Source organism: Chaetodon trifascialis, chromosome 18, assembly GCF_039877785.1.
Source record: "Chaetodon trifascialis isolate fChaTrf1 chromosome 18, fChaTrf1.hap1, whole genome shotgun sequence".
Taxonomy (NCBI): Eukaryota; Metazoa; Chordata; class Actinopteri; order Chaetodontiformes; family Chaetodontidae; genus Chaetodon; species Chaetodon trifascialis.
The window spans coordinates 5479322-5503484 of NC_092073.1; the positions used below are offsets into that span (position 1 = coordinate 5479322).

The following is a 24163-nucleotide window of genomic DNA, read 5'->3' on the forward strand; positions in this document are numbered from 1 at the left end:
TGCTCAGGTGCTTCTAGTCCTCTAAGGTACCACAGGTGAAAATGATTTTTGCCTGCATTTGTTCATTTTGACACATAATACTTTGCTTCATTGACCACTGTAGTTACAGTAAGCTTAAAATTATCTAAAATAAATCTCTCAGAAGTGCATTCCCCAAGTGCACACCAAGTCGACCAACCAAACAAGGACACTGAGGTCATGTCTGTTTTTTTTTCAGGGATTTTGGGGGTTTTAGCAATGTGGATGGAGTTTTCATTCTCCATTTAAAAACCTTTGTATTTTCAGACCCAGTATTCTTCCACCAGTATTTCTTCACCTGAACTGGAATAATTTATTTAGACCTTCATGTTGGAAAATTAAATACAGTGTCACAATATGCTTATTTCACAGGTTGCTAATTTCCTTAGAAGTTTTTTGAAAAGGATATTGCACCCTGGTACTGTTTATTAGCTGAGTGAGTTACACACTTATTTTGGTCAGAGTTTAGTTATTTTGTGCGTATGAGCAGTTTCAGGTATTTCCTTGAAAGAACTTCTCCACATTAAGTAAACGCGAACATGTGAAGGTACTGCAGTCGCTACAGCCAGCGGCCAGCAACGGCCAACATGGAGGTTTGTTCTGCACCTGCATTACAGTTCGTGTGTAGAAGAAGCTGTATTAATTGTGCTTCTCCACTTATTTATTATGTTTTTCTCTATCATTTGTCACCGCCTGAACAGACAGTCAGACAGCTGTCTCTCACAAGCTGCCTCTGATGCTGATTCAACATAAGGACTTGCCTAAATAACCAATGACAAGGGCCAGCTACAGCCAGCAGACTATGCCAAGCACACTGCCAAAGCTGAACGCAGCAATCAGCCACAGATGCTCAGTGGTGGCCCAATGGTGCCTGATTATTTTGTCGAATGGGCCGCATTTGACATGCTAAGTCTGAGCATTTTTTTCTCAAGTTATTTTACTGAGTCCTTTGTCATTGTCATTTGTTCTATTTTATGAAGTATTTTACATGAATGATATAAGAAAATCCCTAAATCTTCCTGTAAGTTCTTTGCAATGTATTTATTCAAATGAAGGTAAATCCACTCTAACTACATCTACTGATAAAACATATACATTGAAATGAAAATGAGCTATTTGAAACGTGTACATAAAAAATTAACAAGTGTACTCAATGTCAAATTTCAAAGAGGAATAACTGATACACTGGTCCCGTTCACCTGTGCTGCTTTGTCTAAGCAGTCCATCCACATTATGCTGGTTAGTAAGCTTAATGCCAGCAGACAGACAGGGCTGACTGATGAGGATGCTGCCTGAGGAAGTCACACTTCCTGCAGAGTCCCTACATGTTTTTTATTTTTTTTATTTTTTGTCACTTGACTGTCAGTAGGTTGCTTTAATGAAGTCTAGCAGGTCCTGCAGCCTGCCGGTGTCACCACACATATGAGTCTTGTTTCTAGACAAGCATCTGTAGTGAACATGATGCTTCATTTATTGTGGAAAACATCCTGCTTGACACCGGTAGCTCATTGACAATATGATAGTCTAAGCTGTCAATACAAGACCAAATGTATCGCTTCACAATGAGCAAACTAGTGACAAATACCTTCTGTTCTAGCTGCAGATCAGCAGATTTCTTTTTCTTCTTTTTCTCAGCTGAACTAAGTACTCAAACTGACAACCTTAAACTTGTAAAGCCTTTGTAACATTGTTGCTGCAGCTATCACATCAATCAGAAAATAATTAGCTAAAAATTCTGCCATTGTATTCTGTTGTCAGTCCAAAACGGAGATTCATGGTATTTGCAATAAGATGTATTGACTGCAGTATTTCACAGCAATCTGAAAATCATCAGTAAGGTTTACAAAATTACAAATATATCATGCTACCCCTATTGATATCAGGAGAAAGAAACTGGAGGTTTATGGTGTGGGAGCTGGAATTGATACAGTACACTACATGAAACATGAAAGCCTCCAGTAACCACTGTTACATCAGGATTACAAACTGGGCAAACAATGGACCAATGGACATCTGTCCCAGGGTTCCAGATCTTCAGGGGGCAAGGAGTTTGAAGTCTATGGTAATTTAATTCATTCCAAATTTGTTTGGTAAAACTGTATCCACCACTGAAGCACATTGTATATTGAAGTGATAGGGGCCTGGAGGCAATGCCTGCATTTTTACCCAACCTTGAGTCCACATCATTAAGAGTGGCCCTGAGTTTACATCTAGTTTTAAGGCTTTTTTTTTTTTTAATGTCAGTTTGTATTGTGTTGATATGGTGCATTTGATAAATTTGACTTGCCACAAACAAATTACTAATCACCAACTACACAAAGCTACTGAAATTGAAGCAGCAGCTTCAACAGTCTGAATAGCTCAGTGGGGCAGAACGCATGATCTGGTGGTTTCAAGTGTCTATCATAAAATATAAGGAAGGTTTTGAAAATGAATGTGCCATAATAACTTATTAGGTTGTATGAATGGAGGCTGTGCAAAATCAGTTTGACTGAAAAACTCTCTTTGTCCCAAACTTCAGTTCATTAGGCCACCAGGCTTCAATATCTGATCATTAGATGAAAGTAATAAATGTGCAACAGTCAAGTTTTATGCTCCACAGCAAAACAAATATGGTTAAAATGGATGAAAAGTTGAATATTAAATTTGCAACTTTCGAAACAACCTTCTGCACCACCACTGCAGAGGTGAAAATCTGGTGATTGTGAAAGAAATCTGTAGCAAATGTTTTGCACTTTAGTTGTTGATGGGCATTGTACATTCTTAATTCACATTAAAAACACTGAGCTCTGCTGATTGTAGCTGTGTGTGTGTTATTTGACTGACTTCTGACTTTTGAAATCAGAAGTCACATGCCATTAAGCACGTTCAGAGTCTATTTTCTCTTCATGTCTGAATCATGTATTTGTTTTCAGTGACACCCACAGAAGTGACCAAACTAGACTGAGAAGTCCAGAAACTGGAGCTGACAGCTCATTTGTTGCCCTGATATTGGTAATTATTCGTAATGACTTCATCTTGTCACTAACATTTGGTAATTCATTGTTGAGTCACTGAGACATATACTCAGCTATTGTTGGAAATTTTGTCTTTGGCTCCACTGTGGTCCCAACTTGTCCAGACAAGCCAGAGATAATTATGTGGACTACGATGTCTGTTTGGTTTGGGCAAAGAATTCAAATCTTCACACGGGAACCTGTAACAGTGAGCTTGTACGCCTCCATTCTCTGTGGCTCAGCAGCTGTTTTACTGTGGGTATATCATTTTAGGCCTTTATCAAGAAAAAAAAAATGAAGTGGAAATGGTTAAAAGTAAATCTTTCTAAAAAAAAAAAAGGGAAACAATACAGTACATATTTCAAATCTGGTACGGGGCATGTAAGTAGGTGAATGAGGGGACTGGAAGCAATTAGTGAAATTAATCATAACAGCCAATAAAAGTCCAGTACATTAGATCTAAGTTCCTCAGGGAAAGCATTATGGGCCATGAGCCCTGTAAGCCGAAACAAATCATCCTTCGCCCTTCCACAGGCAATAACTTCCTGCCATTATGATCTAGAGTAAAACTCAAAGAAATACTGACTTCCTTATATATAGTATGGTCGCCCTGCCCTCCAACTTCCACCTGTGTTCCACACCCTCAAGACCAAACACTCTTTGTAGTCTTATGCAAAAATGATTGTCTTCATTTGAGCTCTCTGATACGATGATTTTTAACTCTACACTATACAGTGGGCTTATTTATTATTCATCTTAAAATAGAGAAAAGAGAGCCAACACGATCTCAGACAAAAGACAGAGCATGTGGAACGGATAGAAGTGAGAGAAATTTTCTTCATTTTGTTTATTCTCTAATTGTCACTCAAGTTGTTACTCAAATAAAGAGGATGACATACAGCTAAGGACGTGGTCACGCTTTGGAAAATAAAGGTTGAAATGCTATTATGCACAACACAAGTTTGAAAAAAATACAATGTTCAAATTATATAATCATATGATATCTTGCAGTATATGATTAACCCCTTTGAACATTGGACAGTATTAAATGTAAAATGTAAATGTAATTATTTTAGCCTGAAATAGATGACTTTTCCGAACGTGACCCAAGATTCACAAAAATCTAAATATTTAAGAATATACTTTCTGTACAGGTGCCACACATTTGTTCACTGAAGCTGCTCTGGGTCAAATCTGACTTGCATCTATCGAAGTTGTGAAAGTGTACGTGCCATGTCTGTGTATATTTTTGATGGGGCTGTAGTGTCAGCAGTGAGTCCAACGGGAACCTTGACACTGTCACAAGAATCGCCTGCGTTCACACGTCATTTGCACATTGTCCTACCACTGCTTTGAATGTAAAGACTAGTTTGCAATAATTTTTTGTTTTGATGTTTGTGATGTTACATATACATACATACATACATACATACATACATACATGCATACACACACACACACACACATATAGATAGATAGATAGATAGATAGATAGATAGATAGAGAGAGAGAGAGAGAGAGAGAGAGAGAGAGAGAGAGAGAGAGAGAGAGAGATCTGTCTCAGGTAAAATGGGCAGGACATGATATTGTGTGATAGCAGATGTTTTTTCCTCCAAAAACGAAAATGCAAAAATACACTCTCCCTGCACTCTGAAACACAGGATTAATCATTCATGTGATAATATCAGACTGGCTATTTATACATTCTAAATAGATCTGTGGTTCAAATTTTGTTTTTGTTTCAATCCAGATTCTCGTTTATCCAGCTCGTGGTATTTTTAAATGCTATACAAAGGCAACTGGACTTGCTTGAGGTTCTAAAAGATGTTTCTCCTCTCATCCAAGAGGCTTCTGTGGTTAAGCCTTTCGGAGGTTCAAGCAAGTCGCCTTTGTGTAGCACTTACACTGCTTTACACTGCTATAGGTCTTCTTCTTCTATGTCTTTGCTGGCACACAAAAAGGCAAGCAATAATATTATATTACAATCCTAATAATTAGAAATACATCAGCTGAGCAAGACTTAGACTTAAACTTAGACTTTATTTTATTGATCCCAATTTGGGAAATGCTTTTATTGCAGCAACATACATATAAACATAAAATATATACAATAAAGAAGAATAAGGATGAGAATAAAAGTATATAGTTATATAATGTGTATTATAATAGATAATACATGTTAAATAATATATGTGATACTAGTATAATATAATAATAGAATATCGTTTTGTATATTCATATATAATAGATCAAGTATTTATTAAAAGCCTCAATATATTAAGTAAGAGCATCACTGCAACAACATGTGCAGCAAAGATTAATCATGTTCTTAATGAGGACTCTGCAACATCTGTTGGAAATGACTCAGTGAATATCAAGCAGCACATGTAAAAGAAGACCTTCCAAGCTTAGAATGAATGGAATGAAAACTAATGGATCCCTGGAACAATAGTCAAAATACTTTCAACTAAGGGACCTTATGTACAGGCTGATTTTGGACTGTCCCAGACAGCTTCTTTCTGGCTAAATTAAAACATGAGAGTGATGCAAATGGTTGCTGTAAGTTGATAACGTGTCTCTGCTTGCGCTCCGTTTCTTTCTATTTTACACTGCAGAGGTACCAGGAATTCATACAGTCTGACAAGCCTCAAAGTCAATATTGAACACATTTAGACCTTTTGTCAACCACAGCAGCATGGTTGGTAAATGTATAAGTTAAGATGGTTTGTGTGGTGTGGCCCGAAGTGCAAATTGCTTAAGAATTTTAAACTCCAGAGAATAGTGCAGCAGCATCGCCATGCCTGATGTGATTCATTGCTGCATCCAAAATGTGTATGTGTAATGTAAAAAATATGTATGAGAATTATTTTTACCACAGACAAAGAAGAAGCAGTATTATTTTTAATGTCTTCAAATGACGGAATCAGACAGCAATGCAGATCCACTGCACAGGTACACCCTCTCACATTCTGTATGAAATTTGATACAAATTTGTATAGCTGTCATAAAACAATCTTTCCAAGTGATACTTTCTCTCTGTCTAGGTGCAGCTTGCCCCTCCCTCCTCACTGCTACAGCCGCATGCCTACATTTACAGTCTGCAAAACATGAAGCACCGCCATGCCACTGGCACGACAAACACCACCAATTTAATAAGAAAAACTTGTGCTGACAGTAAAGTTACCAAAGGCGACTCACACAAATGTTACCAGGTAACAAAAATTACAAAGCACACCTGCTCATAACTCCTCCAGCTTGGAGACAATAATTGAAGAATGTTGTTTAAAACTGATTTACACAGATTACATTGATCTTGATCATCCTGTAAACTGTCACTTACTAATTTTAGCTAACATTATCTAGCATGTTTCAGATTTGTTGGACACAGTCAATGAATAACACACCAGAAACTTTCTAGCTGACCAACATGTTGGCTCATACTCGCTGTGTCTCCAGGATAAATAGATGGAAGAGTGTTGGCCTTCAGTATAAGTTATATGGCAAACAGTGCTCTGGAAAAAGGCAACTGGATAAATGAAAGATTATTATTGCTCCTTTTGCAACTTTGCAACAGAAAGCAGAAGTCATCATTTTGAAAATAGTGAAACAGCTTGCAAACGACCGCTACATAGCTGCACCATGCTTCCCCTCTGATACACCTCTTTTCATAGCCCCATCCCACATGCTGACGGGATTGGTCCCTTATGTGGGCCTTACTGATGCCTTAGATATGTGACATACGGAACCCTGGCTGTCTGATTCTGTGTTTGTGAGACTGTCATTGGTTGCAGTTCCAAGGTGGAAATGCTCAGGCATATACATTAAAAACCACTACATGGACATGTTAACAGGATTAAAAAATCGATTTTAAGTGGAGCTGGCTTCAAGCACGAAAGCCAATCAAATGCAAATGGCTCCAGCAAAACCCTCCAACGAAGGAAGAATGGACTGCATCTGTTAATGAAAGAAACTGTATTGAGAAATTGACCTTTACCTTAAGACTATGAGGTAAATGTCTATGATCATATGATATGATAAAGATCTAAAATGTTAAAATAAAATGTATTTCTTGTATGTGCCTATAAGACATAACCCATTACATATGTAATTGAAAATCCCTTTTCCTGAAACAAGTATAATGTTGGCTCTGTCAGCCCCCTCTTTTGGCATGAAAATGTCAATAAAAATGAAGTTGCTAAAACAAAAAAAAGAACCTATGTGCAGAAAAAAATATATTCCTGTGCCAGATAGTACAGCACAGAGTGACAGAGCAAGCAAAGGGCTGCAACTTGCATATGTTTCCAACAATGGAAGAGTATTCCAACAGAGCTGACATCAAAGGCATCATCTGTAGGCATTTGGAGAAGCCTCTGATTCAATTTTAAAAGTACTTCTCTGAGTCTGACAACTGCTTTTGTGACACCAAATGGGTTCAGTTTCCTTTTGGTGACAGTGTAACAGTGGGGTCAAGAAGAACAGTGACAGCAAAGGATCCATTGATTGAATTATCTGCAGTGGCAGATATGAGTTCCAGCCCCCCTCTTGTCTGGCGGTGGAGCCCATGCATGGCGGCTACCAGTGCTGACATCAAAAGCAATAAAGTGACTTTGCTGTTTACGACCATGTATCTGTGACAGTGGACTCTCCACCCTTGTGTACAAGGAGGACAAATATAATTCCACGCTTCAAGAAGAAAATAACGAGTCTGTGTCCTGTAAGGGTGAGCGTTGTTCAGTATGTTGAGATTTCCCACAAGCAGCATAGAAAAAGCATTCTAAAACTTATTTATATTAATGAATATGATGGAGCTTCAGGGATTACTTTTGAATCAAAGTGGAGGTTGAAAACACGTGTGAAAAATCATTGGCCACCGTAAAAGTGAAGTGCTGATATTTTGAATGAATACAAGCATTACACCATTCAACAGAAGTCGGTCCTATTTTCAATATAATCCTCATGGCCATATCAGCAATAAAATATATAAAATAGAGCTTGTGCATTCAGATCAACGTTAGGAAAATAGTCAGTGTAAATAAGCTGATTTCCACGGTGTTAAAGTCACAGCCAACCTTAACACCTCCATCATTGCGCATGTGTTATAATCTGCCTCTGCTATCAAACAGCAAGGATAAACCATCTCCCTAATCCATGTTTAATTTCCTGTCCCACTGTGATGTATATAAGCCCTTTTTCTGCCATCACTGGTCATTATCTGCTGCTGATTAAAGCACCAAAAGGAATATGGCGGATTATGGAAAAGCTGTTGGTAAATATAGTGGCTGCAGTAAATATATAGACATGTGAAATCAGCAGTGATTGATGTGCACTCGATAGATGTGTCAGAATCAATGATCTGTAGTAACGGGTGTCTTCAAAGTGGTCTTGAGAGGTCTGAAGTTTTATTTTTACTTTTGGCCAAAATAAATGTCCACATCGACTGCCTTTGACACCCATGAAAGCTTTTACACTTGATCTGCAAACAAGTAAACAAAAACTAATAAAAAAAAGAAAACTAAAACAGAGCAAAATTACGATCACATTCTTGGTCTGATGATATGTGACCAGCCACGAGAAAACCAGCAACAAGTCTCCCGAGGGGCGAGTTATTTACAGATTCTGAAAGTGTAGTTTCTAAGCTTTCCAATGATGTCTAGCACATGGAAATCTGAAAATATTTGAAGAAGATGTGGCCATTTGAATGTAGGCACTTCTCAAACTAGTTTAGTGAGAAATCCAGCCTGAAAGATTCTCACCTACCAGGGGAGTCAGGTAACACACTGCTGCTCATTGCATCTCATTTATAGAAGTGGAAATTCTTTTGTTACAAAAAGCCCCTGAATAAAAATGAAAAACAAGAAAGGTAATATACTTAAGAGTTATAAGAAGCAAATGTAGATACTTATTTCTAATATTAAATAAAATCAATGCTGTCACTCTGCTGCAGTGGGATGGATCAGTCTGTTGCTGAATGAGCTGAATGAGTCAAGTCAAGTCAACTTTATTGTCAATGCTGCTATATGTACAGGACATTAACAGAGGCCCGCACTTGATGATCATAAACTCCATGAGGGGTGAATAGTGTCCACAAATCACCACAGCGTCTTGAAACCAACATCCCTGATATAAACACAGACCTCGCCGCCACGGGTCTGTCTGCTCGGTAGAATGTTAGCCGGTCCAGCTGGATGGTGGAGTCCAGTATGCTGTTATTGAGCCATGTTTTCGTAAAAACCAAAACACAACACTCTCTCACGGTCTGCTGGGTCGATCTCAGAAGGTGTATATAGTCCAGCTTGTTTGTTCAAGGAGCGTACATTGGCGAGTACAATAGATGATATAGCTGGCTTGTGTGGATTTGCTGCTATCCTGGCCCGGATACCCCGTGCTTTCCCCACTTCCGCCTCCTCTCGTAGCGCCTGCGGCGCTTCCTCTGCGGGTGCGCTGCAGTAGTGGGGGTTGGGCCATCGGAGTAGGCCAATGTCGAGTAACTCCTTAGCCTTTGCCGGGTTTAATTTGCAGATTGCTGTGTTGCCGATGTCAAAAAGAGTCCCACGGCTGTATGTGCACATTGGGACAAACAAGCGCAACGAAAACATAAAATCACTCGAACACACAGATGAAGACAAACATGTAGACACCACATTGTCAGGACAGAGAGGAGCCGCTGCGTCCGCACGCGCCGCCATCACTACTACTACTCTTCATCGTATTCTTCATTGTCTTCATCACCCAACGAGGACTTCATCACCCAAAACAACCCAAATTCAAATACAAAGTTAATGGTTTTAAGGCCCCCAATACTGTGATTTGAAACATAGAGTGGCTTCTTCATGATTTCAACTTACATATTCTGCAAAAAAACGAAAATCACTTTTTCAAAAAAAGATTGATTTTTCCTTGTTTACAAAACTTGCGCTGGGCGGATTTGTTGCTGGTTTTCTCGTGGCGGGTCACATATTTAAAAGCTGCAGTAATTCATATTAATAATGGAAGGAAATCACCTTGTGAAGAACTACAGAGAACCAACACCAACTCCGCAGCTCTTCTCAGCTCTACAGATGTGTTTTGGAGTATTTCTCTCATTGCTTTGGTTTTCAAATCCACAACTTCACTGTTTCAGTTGATAGGTTTGATAAACCCATCATACTGTACACTATCAGCTCAGTGCCAAACAGCACCAAAGTTAGCAAGTAGCAAGTAGAGATAGAGGGACATTTAGCAGCTAAAGCCAGACGCTGAAAATGCAAAAAGGCACTAGAAGAAGAAACAGACTTCATTGTTTCACCAGAAACCTCAAATAAATGTGGATGCTTCTGTGTAAATGGACAATAGTTTGCTAACACAACTGTATAAGGAGACAGTATGTCAGTTTCATATTTACATTTCTTGTACTGTCTCAGGCAGGACCCTCGGCTTCTAACTCAAAGTTGGTTTCAAGAAAACAAGGGATCATTTTTGACTCCCAGTTGAACTTTGCAAAACATCTCAAGGCAGTCATTCAAACCAGTTGTGTTCATTTAAGAAACATTTCCAAACTGCATGCCTTCTTCTCTTTCCAACAGCTCCAAGAAACCATCCATTATTTTGTCTCTGTGTCTTGACTAATGTACTGTGGTCTTGTTTAATGCAAGAAGCCATAGTAAGTGAGTTCACAATCCTGCTGCACAATTCCAAGACTTCACAGTTCTCTATTACCCTGGTGCTGACTGAATTTAAAAGCTTTGTCCTTTCTTTGAAGGTACAACACAGAGTGGGCCTTACATTTGACCCTTATAGCTCCACAAGACCTCTTAGGTCAACAGAACACAGACTTCTGATTCTGCCCCACTCAAAGTTCAAGACTCATGGTGACTGCACATTTTCTGCCCTGACCTGAGATTATGGAATGAAATTCTCAGAAGAATTTAATTAAGGTGCAATGTTTGTTGTATCTATTTATTCAAATGCTTTGATCACCTCTCTGTGACTGGTTTTGAAAAGTGTTATATATAAAAAGTTTGATTTACTTACTTAATTACTTCCTTTAGGGGAAAACTGCTCAAAGTGGACTTGTCCCGAGGCGCTGAATATATGAGACTGGGCCAAGAACAGAATCCCATGAAGAGTATGTAATAATAATAGTAATAAAAATTATTTGGCTTAAAATATAAGATAGCTGGAGATAGATTCAGTCTTGGCAGCCAGACAAGTAACATGATATGATTACAGTGTAAGGCGTCCTGCTGGATCAGAGGGTAGATATATGTTGAGCACAAAGTGCATAGTCCAGTTACTGCTTGGAGGCTGATCAAGATCATTGTTCAAGCATAAAAGCAGTGCTGTGCCAGTTAAACCGTATTGTCTCTTAATGCAGATTTGAGTGTTTAATGCATTAGAATAAAAACAGATAACTAAGGAAACAGTACTTACAATAATTAATAATCGTATGGTCCGATAATTCCTGTCTCTGTTCGAGGCATAAAAACCTCAGGGGTTTCAAAGTCTATTGTTATGAGATGAAATGACTGTTCAAGAGATGAGTCACTATGCTAACTAGTTACTGCTAGCTGTCCTACCCTCACCATGAATACGAAGCATGGACAGATTGCCTCAATGAAACAAAGTCCCAGCTTTGTGAGTCTACTCTGTTCATGGCAAATAGTCTGGCCAGTATACAGAGCTGTGTAGATACACATGGGGCAGTAAATGAGGGTTGGTTTTGCATGCATGTATGAATCTCTTCCAGATATTTCCCCAGAGGCATTCTGTATCCTTATTGCATCACACCTCCCATATGTTTTTTTCCATCTGCCAGTCCCTTCATCCCTCCCTCCACCATCTCATTCCTCTGCAGCACATGAAGCTGCCCTGGATCCCACAACAGAGCCATTTAAAGATCCACATCAGGGTTTTCTTAGCATGTTAGAAAGGCGAGGTCAGAAGAAGAGACTGGTTTGGTTTGCAGACATAGAAAAACAACAAATAGCAACCTTAGTTATTAATCATTACACATGCTTTTCTAAACATATTTATCTTCTTGTGAGATTAGGCTTTGTTGCAGTGCAAAAAAGCACATAAATTGCAGGTCTGGAGGAGTACCATAATGCCATAAAAGGAAGACAAATTAAAAATGTGCAAATCCAAACACAAGTACAGTCCTTAAAGAGTTAAAATTCTCTCTGCGACCTTTCCAAACGCATTATGTTTGTGTTGCGTGGCAGACCAATGAGTCATTCCAGTGCTTTGGTTTTCAAAGAAGAGAAAAGAAGCGAAAAGCAGACAGGCATCTGAATCAGATTTATCAATATGGAGAAGTATAGCATTTTGGAGTCAGCTGACAGAGCACCATCTGTCATTCTCTCTGAAACCAGAAGAGTCAGTCGTATTCCATCACGCTTGCTTCATTGCCATCATGACAGAATAAATGCCCTCTAACTACAAACCTTTGACATAACCTTTTTCCAATGTTGCCTTTGTCCATTATTCCCAAGTGAACATGCAATAATACACTTTTAACAATTTTATTTATTTAGTATGAGTTTAGTCATATTCGCTCACTATATTTTTTGTCACTTATTCACCACAAGAAGACCCAGACCAGCACAGGAAGGCACAAAGTGTTTTACAGTCTTGGTCCTGGGGCCCCCTGCCCTGCATGTTTTAGATGTTCTCCTGCTCCAGCACACCTTATGCTGATGAATGGGACGTTTTCAGGCTTCTGCTGAGCTTGCTGGCAACCAAGGATCAGGACCAAGATCGAAACATACTGTACAAACTAACTGCATGGGATATATCGCTTCGCTCTGTGCCATAGAGCTCCATTGTTATTCAAATCAGTAAGCCATGCTGCTGTACTGACTGTCATGTTCCTTCATTAACATGAATACACACATTGTAGTTTATTTTGACTCAATTCTATATACACCATCCTGTTGCTCCCAATACTCACTAGAGCGAATGTGGATTAATCCTCCATTGAAAATAGTCCCCAAGAAATGCACTATTCCCTACTGTTTTAGAAACATTTGCTAAAAAACTAGTCTTTTTTCTTTTTTTGCTTGTTTTCCTGCTCCAGCACAGAGATCAGCTCTCTGTAAATTACATTTCCTGTGGTCACTACCCAAAGGGGAAATATATGTTTTAAATTTGGGGGGGGTTCATAGCAGCACTGTGTCCATGCATTAATCAGCATAGTGATGGTTCCTCATCTGCATACCAGATAGAGAGCTTCTTCGCATGTAGGCAATAAAATCATTCTATTTTGACCTATATTTGCATAAAATGTCATCATTCTGTTGCAGTCTGACTGACAGTCACACTTGCAGCCAGACATCAGTCTGCTGCTCAGTTTACAGGCTGTAGCTAATTGGGTCAGTTGTAACAGCTTAAAAATTATTGCTGATAATTGAATGCTGTCTGTCCATGGTTTGTGCGCTACGGTTCCCAGTTTGTTTACAGTGGCTCTCCGTGCCCTTGCCAGCCTTCAATCAAACACAGACATCCACTCAGAGGTTTGGAGACTAACATTTATAATTAATCTCCCATTTCGAACCAATTTTCTTCCCTTCAATAAAAATGAAAACATGACTTAATTTAGAAGTCACTTTGGCATTATACTTGAAGACTAATTGTGATTTCTGGTGAATGTCATTTTCATGCAATTTGATGACTATTTTTTTAATATTGCAAAAGAGTTTTATTGATCAGAAATTTGTATTCAAACTGGCTGGTCTGAAGGTGTAAAGCCGAGGGAAGCAAAGGTCATTTTATTTTAGAGTTTGAACATTGAATATGATTTTTTTTTTTTTTTTTTTGAAAGAAATGGTGAGAATGTGGGAACACAAGGCCAGTGTTCCAGCAGCACGATGCAATGATGCAGCAGCTTTTAGTGATTTCAAAGGAAGCCTTCCCTCCATGCCTGATGACTGTAGTGGGGCTTGACAGCGAGTGGTCCACAGTCCGCTGATCTAAAATGAAAGCAGCAGGCTTTCACGTGTGGGTACATGCTCACACACACAAACAGCAACCTCCTGTGAAGAACTCATATTCACTGCAAACCATTTGGAAACCATTACAATCATTACAGACGTGTGTGTATAGGCAGGCGTCGGGCCTGATGAGAGCAGTTAACGGGCCTGTGCCTGGTGCATCATATTGACTCCTGGTGCAGTTATCTCAGCAAGAGTGTCAGAGGAGGCTGCACGAGCTGCAGTCAAGCAGTGATGGAGGGGCGGAGAGGCAGACAGTAAGGTCACTCAAAGAGTACAGCAGCCGATGGATTTTATGCTTCCTTGCTGTTACACCCACTGGATTTATAAACTCACTTGTTAAGAGAGGTAAAGCTTGCTGTGGCTTGAGTGCATTTTGGTCAAAGTGCAGCGGTGGATGTTTTATGTAATGGGTATTTGTATTCTGACCGCAGGCCTCAGCTGATACCTATTTTCGCTGCCGGGCCTGGCCGAGGGCAGCCTCGCATCGTGTCTGCTTACCTTTTTTTAATTCATCTCACTTTTACAGACACATCATGCCGTCTTTTTGCATATCCTGGGTCAGATAAATGCAGGTATGAATCCAGCAGCAGTCTAGCCATTCGTGCACTCCGGGCGGTATTTCAGGAATGAAATGCAGTATGAATTTTTAAACAGCACACATCTGCGTCAAGTCTCCAGCATCATCTTTGATTCTTTGTGCCTTTACTTGATCCAGGTTCGAAATTCATTCTGTCAAGGTGTAGCTCTTCTGATATTCCAGATATGCAGCGATTCTTTTTCCCTTCACAGAGAGCTTTAAATTGATTCTAAGCTGTTTTTATTTTTCATCTATTTATTCTCAAGTTAGGGTGGAATATAAATATGTGTCTGCAAGCTCACTAAGCAGTGGCTGAAAGGATCAGAAGAGTTACCTTCACAGATATAACTCGGCTTTTCTCCTTTTTTTTCCCTTATATCCAAACATAATCCCACACCAAATAGAATTACCAGTGGACAGGGTTGTAAAGATTTACTCAATAAATTGATCTTATGGCAAACAATAGTGGTTGGATTAGCTGGATAAAAAAGAGAGATCAAACCCCAAGAAGGATCGAATCCACCTCTTCAAAATAAGAGGGATTTAGGGTTTGAAACCAAAGAGGGAATTCACTAATGTATTTTTAAATTGAAATACATGGAAATGAGGCTCTTTGTCCACCATGTGTGACATAGCCTTCAGCTAATACCATTACCCAGGAGGCTGTGTTCTGTTCTGCCAATGCTTTCTGATTCTATGATGGAGGTCAAAGCAGCAAAGCAGAAATCCACAGCCTCAGGGTGTGCTTAGTATTTAGCGTTCAGGTATTTATTACCTCCACCATGTGTTCACCTCTGACTTTTATGTATGAGAATACAGGAGCACCTACGCACTTGACTGATATGTGGTCCGATAGGCAGCGGCCTGAGGATCAGCTGAATAGACGGTGTTGATCTACGTTGACAATGTCCAGCAACGGATTTACAATCTTTGGCCGTAACTATTCAGTTTATCATTGCAGGCGTCAAGTCGGCCGGGGAACAGTGTGACACCCACATGATCGTTTGACAGAAAATCAAAGACATAAGACAAATGACATCAGTAAGACACATGCAAAAAAAAAAAAAAAAAAGCAGAAAAAATTGTTGTCATTTTGTTTGTCTGTCAAGTCGGTTGTGGATTTAAAGTTGTATTGATTTTCAGTATTGATGATAATGTGTAAATAACCATAAGGCATTATTGCACCAAATGAGGAAAGATTTTCTCTTTTATATGGGAAATTCAGTCTACAACACAACATATGATGTGAGGGGTCTCAAGCACTGTTAGGGAGAAACTGCAGAACATTAACAATGTCTTGAAGTACAATACAGGAAATGTTTACTGTTTATTTAACTAAAATCATGATCTTTTCCTGATTGGAAGCAACGTTTTGGTTGACTAAACCTAGCCATCTGTTAGACTCTGAACACTGATCACCACTGTCAAAGTCTTGACTTCTGTAAGTTCATTCATCCATTCATCCACCTCACTAGCAGTACAAGAATGCAGCACTTCCTTGACTGAAAAATATTTTGCCAGTTAACATATTTGCAGACAGTAATTGGGGTCACATTAAAAAGTTGGGAACCACTGGACAATGAATCAGATGACTTGACTAATAGAGTATACAAGATAACTAGAACTACAGAAGCCAGCCTGGTGAAGGCAAAAGGGCCAAAAGTCATTACACAACAAGAGTTATTGAAAAAGAGTCGTGTGGCAATGCCAGGTTGTGTTGCAATAACATGCCACAGTTTCATGTTATTGCAAAACTCAACCTGGATCTCTGTCTTCCAGGAGGTTACCAAAAACAGACCTATAACATCCAAAAGAAGTGAAGTGCTTACTGGATCAGCAGAGACAGAACTCATAAAATAAAGTGTTCCTCCACCTCTTACTATAGTCCTCATCCATCTCACTGTCATCTTGGACAGTTGAGTTAAAATATGACAAGCATCAAAGATGCTTCTCATGCTCTCTAAATGACGGAGGGGCTCTGAAAGCCCTCGAACAAATGACATCCCCACTCTAAGGCTTAACATCTTAACCATAAAATAATGGTGCACAAAATTATATTCTTTCTGTCTTTTGAGAGCTACCTTGTGGATTCTAATCCAAAACACCAGAAACGGTCCCAGAGCACACAGCGGAACATCAGACACTATGTAACCATGTGTAATCAAGCCCCACACGGCTTCAGTTTGTAGTAAAAAATCTGCAGTCAGAATGCATATAGAGTGATGACCCGTTGCTTCCACTGCAATCTGCTCATGGTCTGTAACGGCAAATGTTTAGCTCACACTCGCGCTCCACCATCACTCTCCTCCTCTCTGTGTATCTTTAATCTTTGACTTGAATCAACAACATCACAAGTGTAGCAAATCCCGTCAGCAGCGTGAATCCTCTTTGTCATGGAGGTGTGAATATTTTGTATCTGTCTCTCTGTGTTTGTGCATAATTATGAACTGGCAGTGTGTCATTTATAATCAGGGAGGAGAATAATTTACCACTTGTGGAAGCTGGAGCCAAATAGTAGCTTTCTGTATTGACATGTTTGGTGTTTTTTTTGTTTTGTTTTGTTTTGTTTTGTTTCTCTCTCTCTCTCTTTCTCTAATGTCCAGTGCAGTCTCATAGAATTTTATGAAATGAGCACAAACAGTGCAACATTATGAACATTCATTTCCCCCATTACAAATCTGATTTAATGAAAACGTCATATGTTAAACATTTCATTCACTTATGTTCTTCATCATGTACAAAAACTACATGGAGCTGTTTGGTACTGTCAACTGGGCAAATTCTAAGAATTCTTAATCCCACTCCTGCTGCTGTCAACACTCACCGGAGTACCAAATGTGGATTAACCTGCTGCTGAAAACAGTCCCCAACAAAAGCACTATTTTCTTCCTGTTTGACTACCCTGTAGTCAACATTGGCTTCTTTTAACCCAGACTGTGATATTACCCTACTAATGTCTCAGTGTCTTCATAGATGCCAAATGTCTAGATTTGGGTGGGAAATGTGTATAAAAAGATGCTCAAGACACCTAAAATGTTTCCAACTGATGAAAATGTGCAGGGACAATACAGACAATTCAAACAGATATAAAAGGCATCTAGCTGAAGGTGTTTAATTCTGGTTAAAACCATTATATATATAAATGGAGATAGACACACTCACACACAAACATTTCAAACATGCTTATATTCAAGATAAAGCAACAGAATCAGAAAAAAAACAACTGTGTAAATGCATGTGTTTGTGTGTGTGTATGTATTATACATGACAATGTTTGCATTGACATAGTATTTGTGTGTTTGTGTATGCAAATATTTTTAAATGGTTTTGTACCAAGTCAAAAGCCCAATATTTAAATCATTAAACCTATATATGACGGTAAGATTTAATGTTCTCAGTCTTGTTTAGGAGGAGATGAAGGACTGTAACTGTGGTTGATTTATATATTAATAACATCTTACCTCGTTCTCTCAGCTCAGACATAAACTTAGATTGATATCCTACTTCTTTTTGTTTTTGCTACCTACAATGAATTACTTCAAAACTAATATTCCCAATTTTGAAATATATAAACCTAATGAACAGCTTTTTAAATGTCATCAGAGCCAGACACTAAGAGCCTCATATCCAGGTTTGAAGAGTTGTTTTCAGATGAAACTGACCCCTCCACAAAGGATCTCAAAGAGGCTTGGGAATAAAGGTTATTGGGGTATTAATCTCCAGAATATTTGAGCTAATGCTCAACAGGGTATTCAGTCTTGTTCTGCAAACTCAAGACATCAGTTAATTTAATAAAAAGTGATTCATCGACTTAGTATCAGATAAAGCTTCCATCGGTGCCTCCTTCATGTGTTGGTGCAGGTCTTGTAAAGTATCTTTTTACCTATTTCTTTCTTTTCATTTTTATTTATTTATATATTTTCTTTTTACATATGCGTTTTTCTCATACTTGAGTGGACCTGGGCACACTTCAAAGACATGAGTGATCAATAAAGGTTCATAAATTTTCATTAAATGAAAAGAGCTGAATAGATCGTTTAGCATGATTGTATGGGAGCATGTTAGATTTTTCATTGCTGCATGGTTCTACTAATTTTGTAGGGATACTGGATATGCATGATTTATGTCATATCAGATACTTCCCATAGACAAGGAAATGGAGCCATGCGTGAAAGGAAAAAATCAAGTATAATTTACTCACTTATCCAATTTCTACTTGTATATTATATATACTATTTTTCCCCCTTTTTAACTGTAGATATAGCTAGGAGTGTCACATCATTAATGTTGTGAAACGGTTATAGTTTGCTGAGGCTCAGGCACCAAAAGCACCTGCTTGGGATCAGAAAAGATTATGGTTAAAATAAGTATGTTACTGTTACATATATGATGTACCTTAAGTACTTCATTTAAGTTAAAATAAGTTAATGCTGACTTTGAGTTTCACACGGGACGTGAACAACGCAGACTTTCTTGCTCTTTATACTACGTCGCCTGACTTCCACATGTGTTCCATCATAATTACTACGGGCACTAGAGTTGGCCGCTTATCAATAAATGTAAATATGGGTTGCGATAACCTACTTGCAAGGTCAACCTATAGGGTCGTCTTTCCGGTGAGGACTAAATTTCTCTTTCTGATACTGAACTGAACTGAAAATCTTTAAATGAAGTCATCAGAAATAATAAAGTCTCACTGTAGAATATTCATCTTCAGAGCTGAAGATAAAGTATCCCAGCCATCCACCCAACACTTACTCTCCTTCTGCTGCGCTAGCTGTATGAGAAACTGCGGTCTGTTTTCTGGATGTTCCTCTTTTCATGTCATTATTTCAAAGGTCCAATTCTTACTTTTCATGCAGACAGCTGATATTTGCATAAATATTTGCATTCGAAGACATTGCACTCATTTCCTGTAAATTTCCAGGAGACCAGCTGTTTCCCAAGTAGCATCCCTCACACAGTCTTGACTCAGTTCCCATTCAAACTGCAACACTGCAGGACAAACACAGACACACGCACACACAGCAGCTTTCATTTCAAACCGCCTTCCCTGATAAGAAATGTGGGTAACAATGTGATGTCTGCATCAATAGGCCACTTCAGCCCAACATTCAAGAGTCATGTGGGATCAAATCCACATCAAAGCCTGGCCGATGCCACTATGAGAGCCCAGCAACAATGGAACAATAATTAAAGCCACATGGATATCCAGCCACCCCCCTGTTTCTCTCTCTCTCTCTCTCTCTCTCTCACACACACACACACACACACACACACACACACACACACACACACACACACACACACACATCATATCTCTCTTCCTCTTTGTCACAGAAAAAGAAAGAGCACCGTTTGATGTCTGTCACGACAATCCACCAACCCTTTCAAATCTTGACAAGCAGCTACCTACCATACAATATGTAAGCAAGTCATTTCCATCCATTTGAATGGTAAACAAATTTAGATGCTCTCATCCACTAAGCAGCAAATCATTATTTGGGGCAAGGGAAGCTGTCATAGCTTGCACTAATGCAACAGCAACACATAACAAAATGCCAAAGCACTTCCAATTCACTGTTTAATGAGGCAATATACAAGAATATGCATTGGCTGCATTGATTCAGCCACTTCTTATCCATTCATGAATAGTCAGGCTCATTTACTTCATTTATTATGCAATTAATATCCAGAACGGGCTCTTTTTTCCACAGAACTCCTTGATTAATGTTCTTATTTTTTCTTGATGGGACTGCTCCCTGCTCAGTGTCTGGATGGACTATTTTAGCTATTTGAGGGACAGAAGGGACATTCAGGCGTGAACTATCAAGTCAAATATGAAATACTTTTGAGTTGCACATCCACCATTTAGGGAGAATTGATGGACATTGAAAGTCAATGATTTCTTACGATATCTGTCTGCTTGTGGATACAGATCTAACAGTGGTTCCGACTCATAAGAGGGATTCCACTTAGATATATTTAAGAAAAAAAGTTTAAAGCAACTAACTGCGCCGGAAGTGTCTGATCACTTCCAGGCAGCAGCTGGCTTCTTTTGAAGGTCATAACTCGTTGGTCCTTGGATGAAATAGGCCAATAAAAAGTTCTACCATGAGTGCCTGACATTGTCTCCAGGGCTGCTGCACAAGCACGATGAAGATGACATAAGGCGCTAGTGCGTAATAGCGCGGATACTTGTTGGATACTCTTATTTCCTTTGAGTGGGTGTGCTTGAAAGACAACTCGCACAGCTCTTGGTGGGGAAGAAAAAAAAAAAGAAAGGGGGAAAAAAGGTCCTTTGTACCTCTTCAGCATCTACGTCCTCCTCGCTGTCAGTGGGTTCCGGCGCTTTCACGAACCACCACTGGATCTCCAAATACACAGACGCGGTTCCGCTCTGGAAAGCACACGCCATTTCTATGTTTTGTCCCTCTTTAACCGTCATGTTGGAGGGCAGATCCGTGAAGCGACCTGCAGATGAGAGAAGGGAGGAAGTGTGTGTGGGGGGGTGAAATGATGGAGACAGCTGAGTGATTTCTGCACGCAAATAAATACCCATGAATTAATCACCTAAATGGTGTGCCTGTGGCTGCAGTCATGAGTGGAGCGGGGACGCGGTCACGGCAGCTGTGTTACTGAAAGCAAGCGCTTGATAAAGGTGCGTTCTTGTTTTAATTGAAGGAGATGGCGGGGGCTCCCCCCTTCACAGATACTGACGCGTCTTCATCGGGAATTTACATAACGCACATTCGCGCCATGGCTACATTATTCGGATGTTTCAGTTTTTTATGGGAGTTTTCTCTATTTCCCTTTGCGTTTTCGTGTCGCCGCTGTCTCACTCTTTGTGACCGCGATTAAATACTAAATAAACTTGACTGTGCCAGAATGGGGGCATACACAAAAAAGCACACGCAATAATGAATGAGTTTGGTTTGAGGGAGGCTAAAAAGGGAATATAGCCTGAAGGGGAGATGTGGCGACGATGGGAAGAAGAGTGAGGATATTCGTGCATGCAAACTTTCATCGCAAACCACCATTTCAATTCTGCACAAGAAACTACAGACTATTTTTAGGTTCACGCGCCTTTACCAGTGATTTGGAAAGGCAGCTGTAAGGAGGAAGAGGAGCACAGGGGCAGTTTGAAAGTGTAACCTCAGTGAGATGAAGCAGGGCGGACGGAATGTGGACCGTCGCTTCAGCACCGCGGACAGCCGCATGCAGCAGCTGTCCGCGGTGCTGAAATCTGCAGCTCACTTTTTAAGCGACGAGCCTCTTGAAAGAAGTTCCATTTCTTTAACAGCCGATCTAAAGAAAATGCGATGGAGGGAAAAGGCGCCCGCTGTCCTCCACACGATGTGAAATTACTTGATTTCAAACAATCACCAGTTGCATTTTTCGTCATCACGGGGTTAAAAACGCAACCTTCATCTTCCAGCGCGTGCTTGCTTTTCCTTTCTGGCTTTATCACAATCCATCTCACTTCAAACATGTCCTGTTTTCCTCCAAACAGCCGCCTTTGCTCTTCCAGAAAGGCTGCGCACTTTTAACACTTTCTCCTACCGAGCGGCTTCCACCATGCAGGGCAGCGAGCCCGACACGATGACACCGAGATACACTGTGAGGAAAAGATGCAATTCTTACCTTCAAAGGAGAGTCCGAATTGCACACAAAATCCGGCAAAGAAAACAAATCCCACAGTATCATGAGAGGTCCACATCATTCCAATGTTAGAGGGGTTGATTTTTTTACATCAGCCGAAAGGGGAAAAAGACGAATCTCTCCCCCCCTCCAAAAAAAAAGAAAAAAAAAAAAAAGCCCACACACCAGCAAAATCAAACAGTTGCTGGGCGAGTGTGTTTAAACGGAGATTGCCGAAGGTGGAACATGCTGCAAAACTACAGCCTGTCGTTGGTGAAGTTCTTTTATTCCCCTCTGTCTCTCTGCAGGAGAGACTGTCGACTGCTTGGCTGCACTGAAGTCTGTAAAATAACCGGGCTGCGGTCTTCGTCTGCGCTACCGGAGAGACGTCAGTCTCGTGGATCACTGTGGCATCCACACACACTACACACCTCTGCAAATCTAGTCCTCATCCGGCCCCTCTCTGTCACCTTGACCGCTTGATTTAAAAATGCGCCGCACATTTCAGCGGCAAACGCACAGAGGCTGACTGCATATTTATAAGAGATCTTTATTTTGAAATGTCTGTATAATGAGCGCCAAATGATGTGGAGTTTGCTATTTACTTCTAATGCTGCACTTTTTATGGCGGATGTTTAAAGGCCCTTCTCCAAAGCTACTTATGAACAAAAGAGACACAAGCAGAATGGAACACGTCCCCCTCTTAAACGCATAATATTGCAGAGCTTAAAGAAGTGTGCGTGTTTAGTGTGGGAGTGTCCAACACTCATGCAGTCAGAGTCACTCAGCAGTCAGCCTTAGAAGCTATAAAACAATATTGTAGCATTAGATGGGAGCAAACGGGGGGGGGGGGGGGGGGGGGGGGGGGGCAAGCACAGCATGTCCTGAGTCATTAAGATAGAAGAGATCCTGCTGGAATATTATTAGTCTCCTGGGTAGACTGAGAACACTTTGCCCTTTGTTGCGATGGGCACAAATTGTGCCACTCCTAATATTTGCTCTTAACTGATTCGAGGCCAGTCAGGGATCATCCTTTTGGGACAGGCACTTTTCTCTTCCATCAACACAAGCATCTGTGGGCAGAGGTATTAAAGTGACTGGTCTAAAGTCAGCTGGATAATCACTGGTCCCTGGTGTCATCTGGTTCACAGCAGACTCACCACTGCACTTTGAGTATTAAAGTTACACCTTGAAACACTTAAAATAACACATCGTGATCTCGCTGGTATAAAGAAAACACAAAGACTCACCTGGATGCACTATTTTGAAAGTGAGAAAAACGTAATAATAATGAACTAATAGTATAAACAGAGCTTGGATTCCAACGTCACACTTTGAAACTGGAAAACATAAACAAATCATGAGAATGATTTATATTTTTATTTATTTTTTTCTTGTTTCAGAGCTGTTGCAACACCAGTCTTACATTTTCCCACTGTCAGTGCCTCCTCAATATCTGATATGTGTTCTATTGCAGGAAAGAAGAGTTAAAAATTCTTTAAAATTCTTCATGAGAATCCAGAGCCATCTTCAGTCTGTCTATAGATTTGTGCTAGTTTTTACTGTCAATCAGTTATTGTTTTTAAGGATTTTTGAGAAGGGAATTTACTGCCTTTATTTTGACGGGACAGTTAAGATGTGACAGGAAATGAAGATGAAGCAATGAGGGATGAGATGTAAGAAAGGTTGGTGAGGCATTAAGGTTACATGATCAGCATTTTGAAGGATGGGTTCACATTTTTTCGAGTCTATCTTAAAGCAATACCCCCATGGCCATATGTACACTGAAAGAGTTATTGGTAAGTGGAATTGCTCCTCTTGTCTATACTGAGTAAAAATAAATTCCGAAATCAATTTCAGTGTAATGAGGGACAAAATCCACAGTCTGATTCTAACATTCAAGTGGAGATCACACAAGGTCCAACAGTCCCCTTTTGTCATTGAATGGAAAGTGTTTTCTT

The 24163-nt window shown here is 39.8% G+C and overlaps 1 protein-coding gene across 1 annotated transcript in view; it reads right to left on the minus strand.

Annotated features, from left to right (window-relative positions):
* The window catches only part of vstm2a (V-set and transmembrane domain containing 2A), a 75177-nt gene extending 52247 nt beyond the window's left edge, over window positions 1–22930 (minus strand). Inside the window, exons 1-2 of the mRNA XM_070985953.1 lie at window positions 22206–22930; window positions 20869–21035 (exon numbers count right to left, since the gene is read on the minus strand). Coding sequence (XP_070842054.1) covers window positions 20869–21035; window positions 22206–22284 — 246 coding nt within the window. The 5' untranslated portion in view covers window positions 22285–22930. The remainder of the gene's footprint in view (window positions 1–20868; window positions 21036–22205) is intronic.
* Window positions 22931–24163: the final 1233 nt, after the last annotated feature.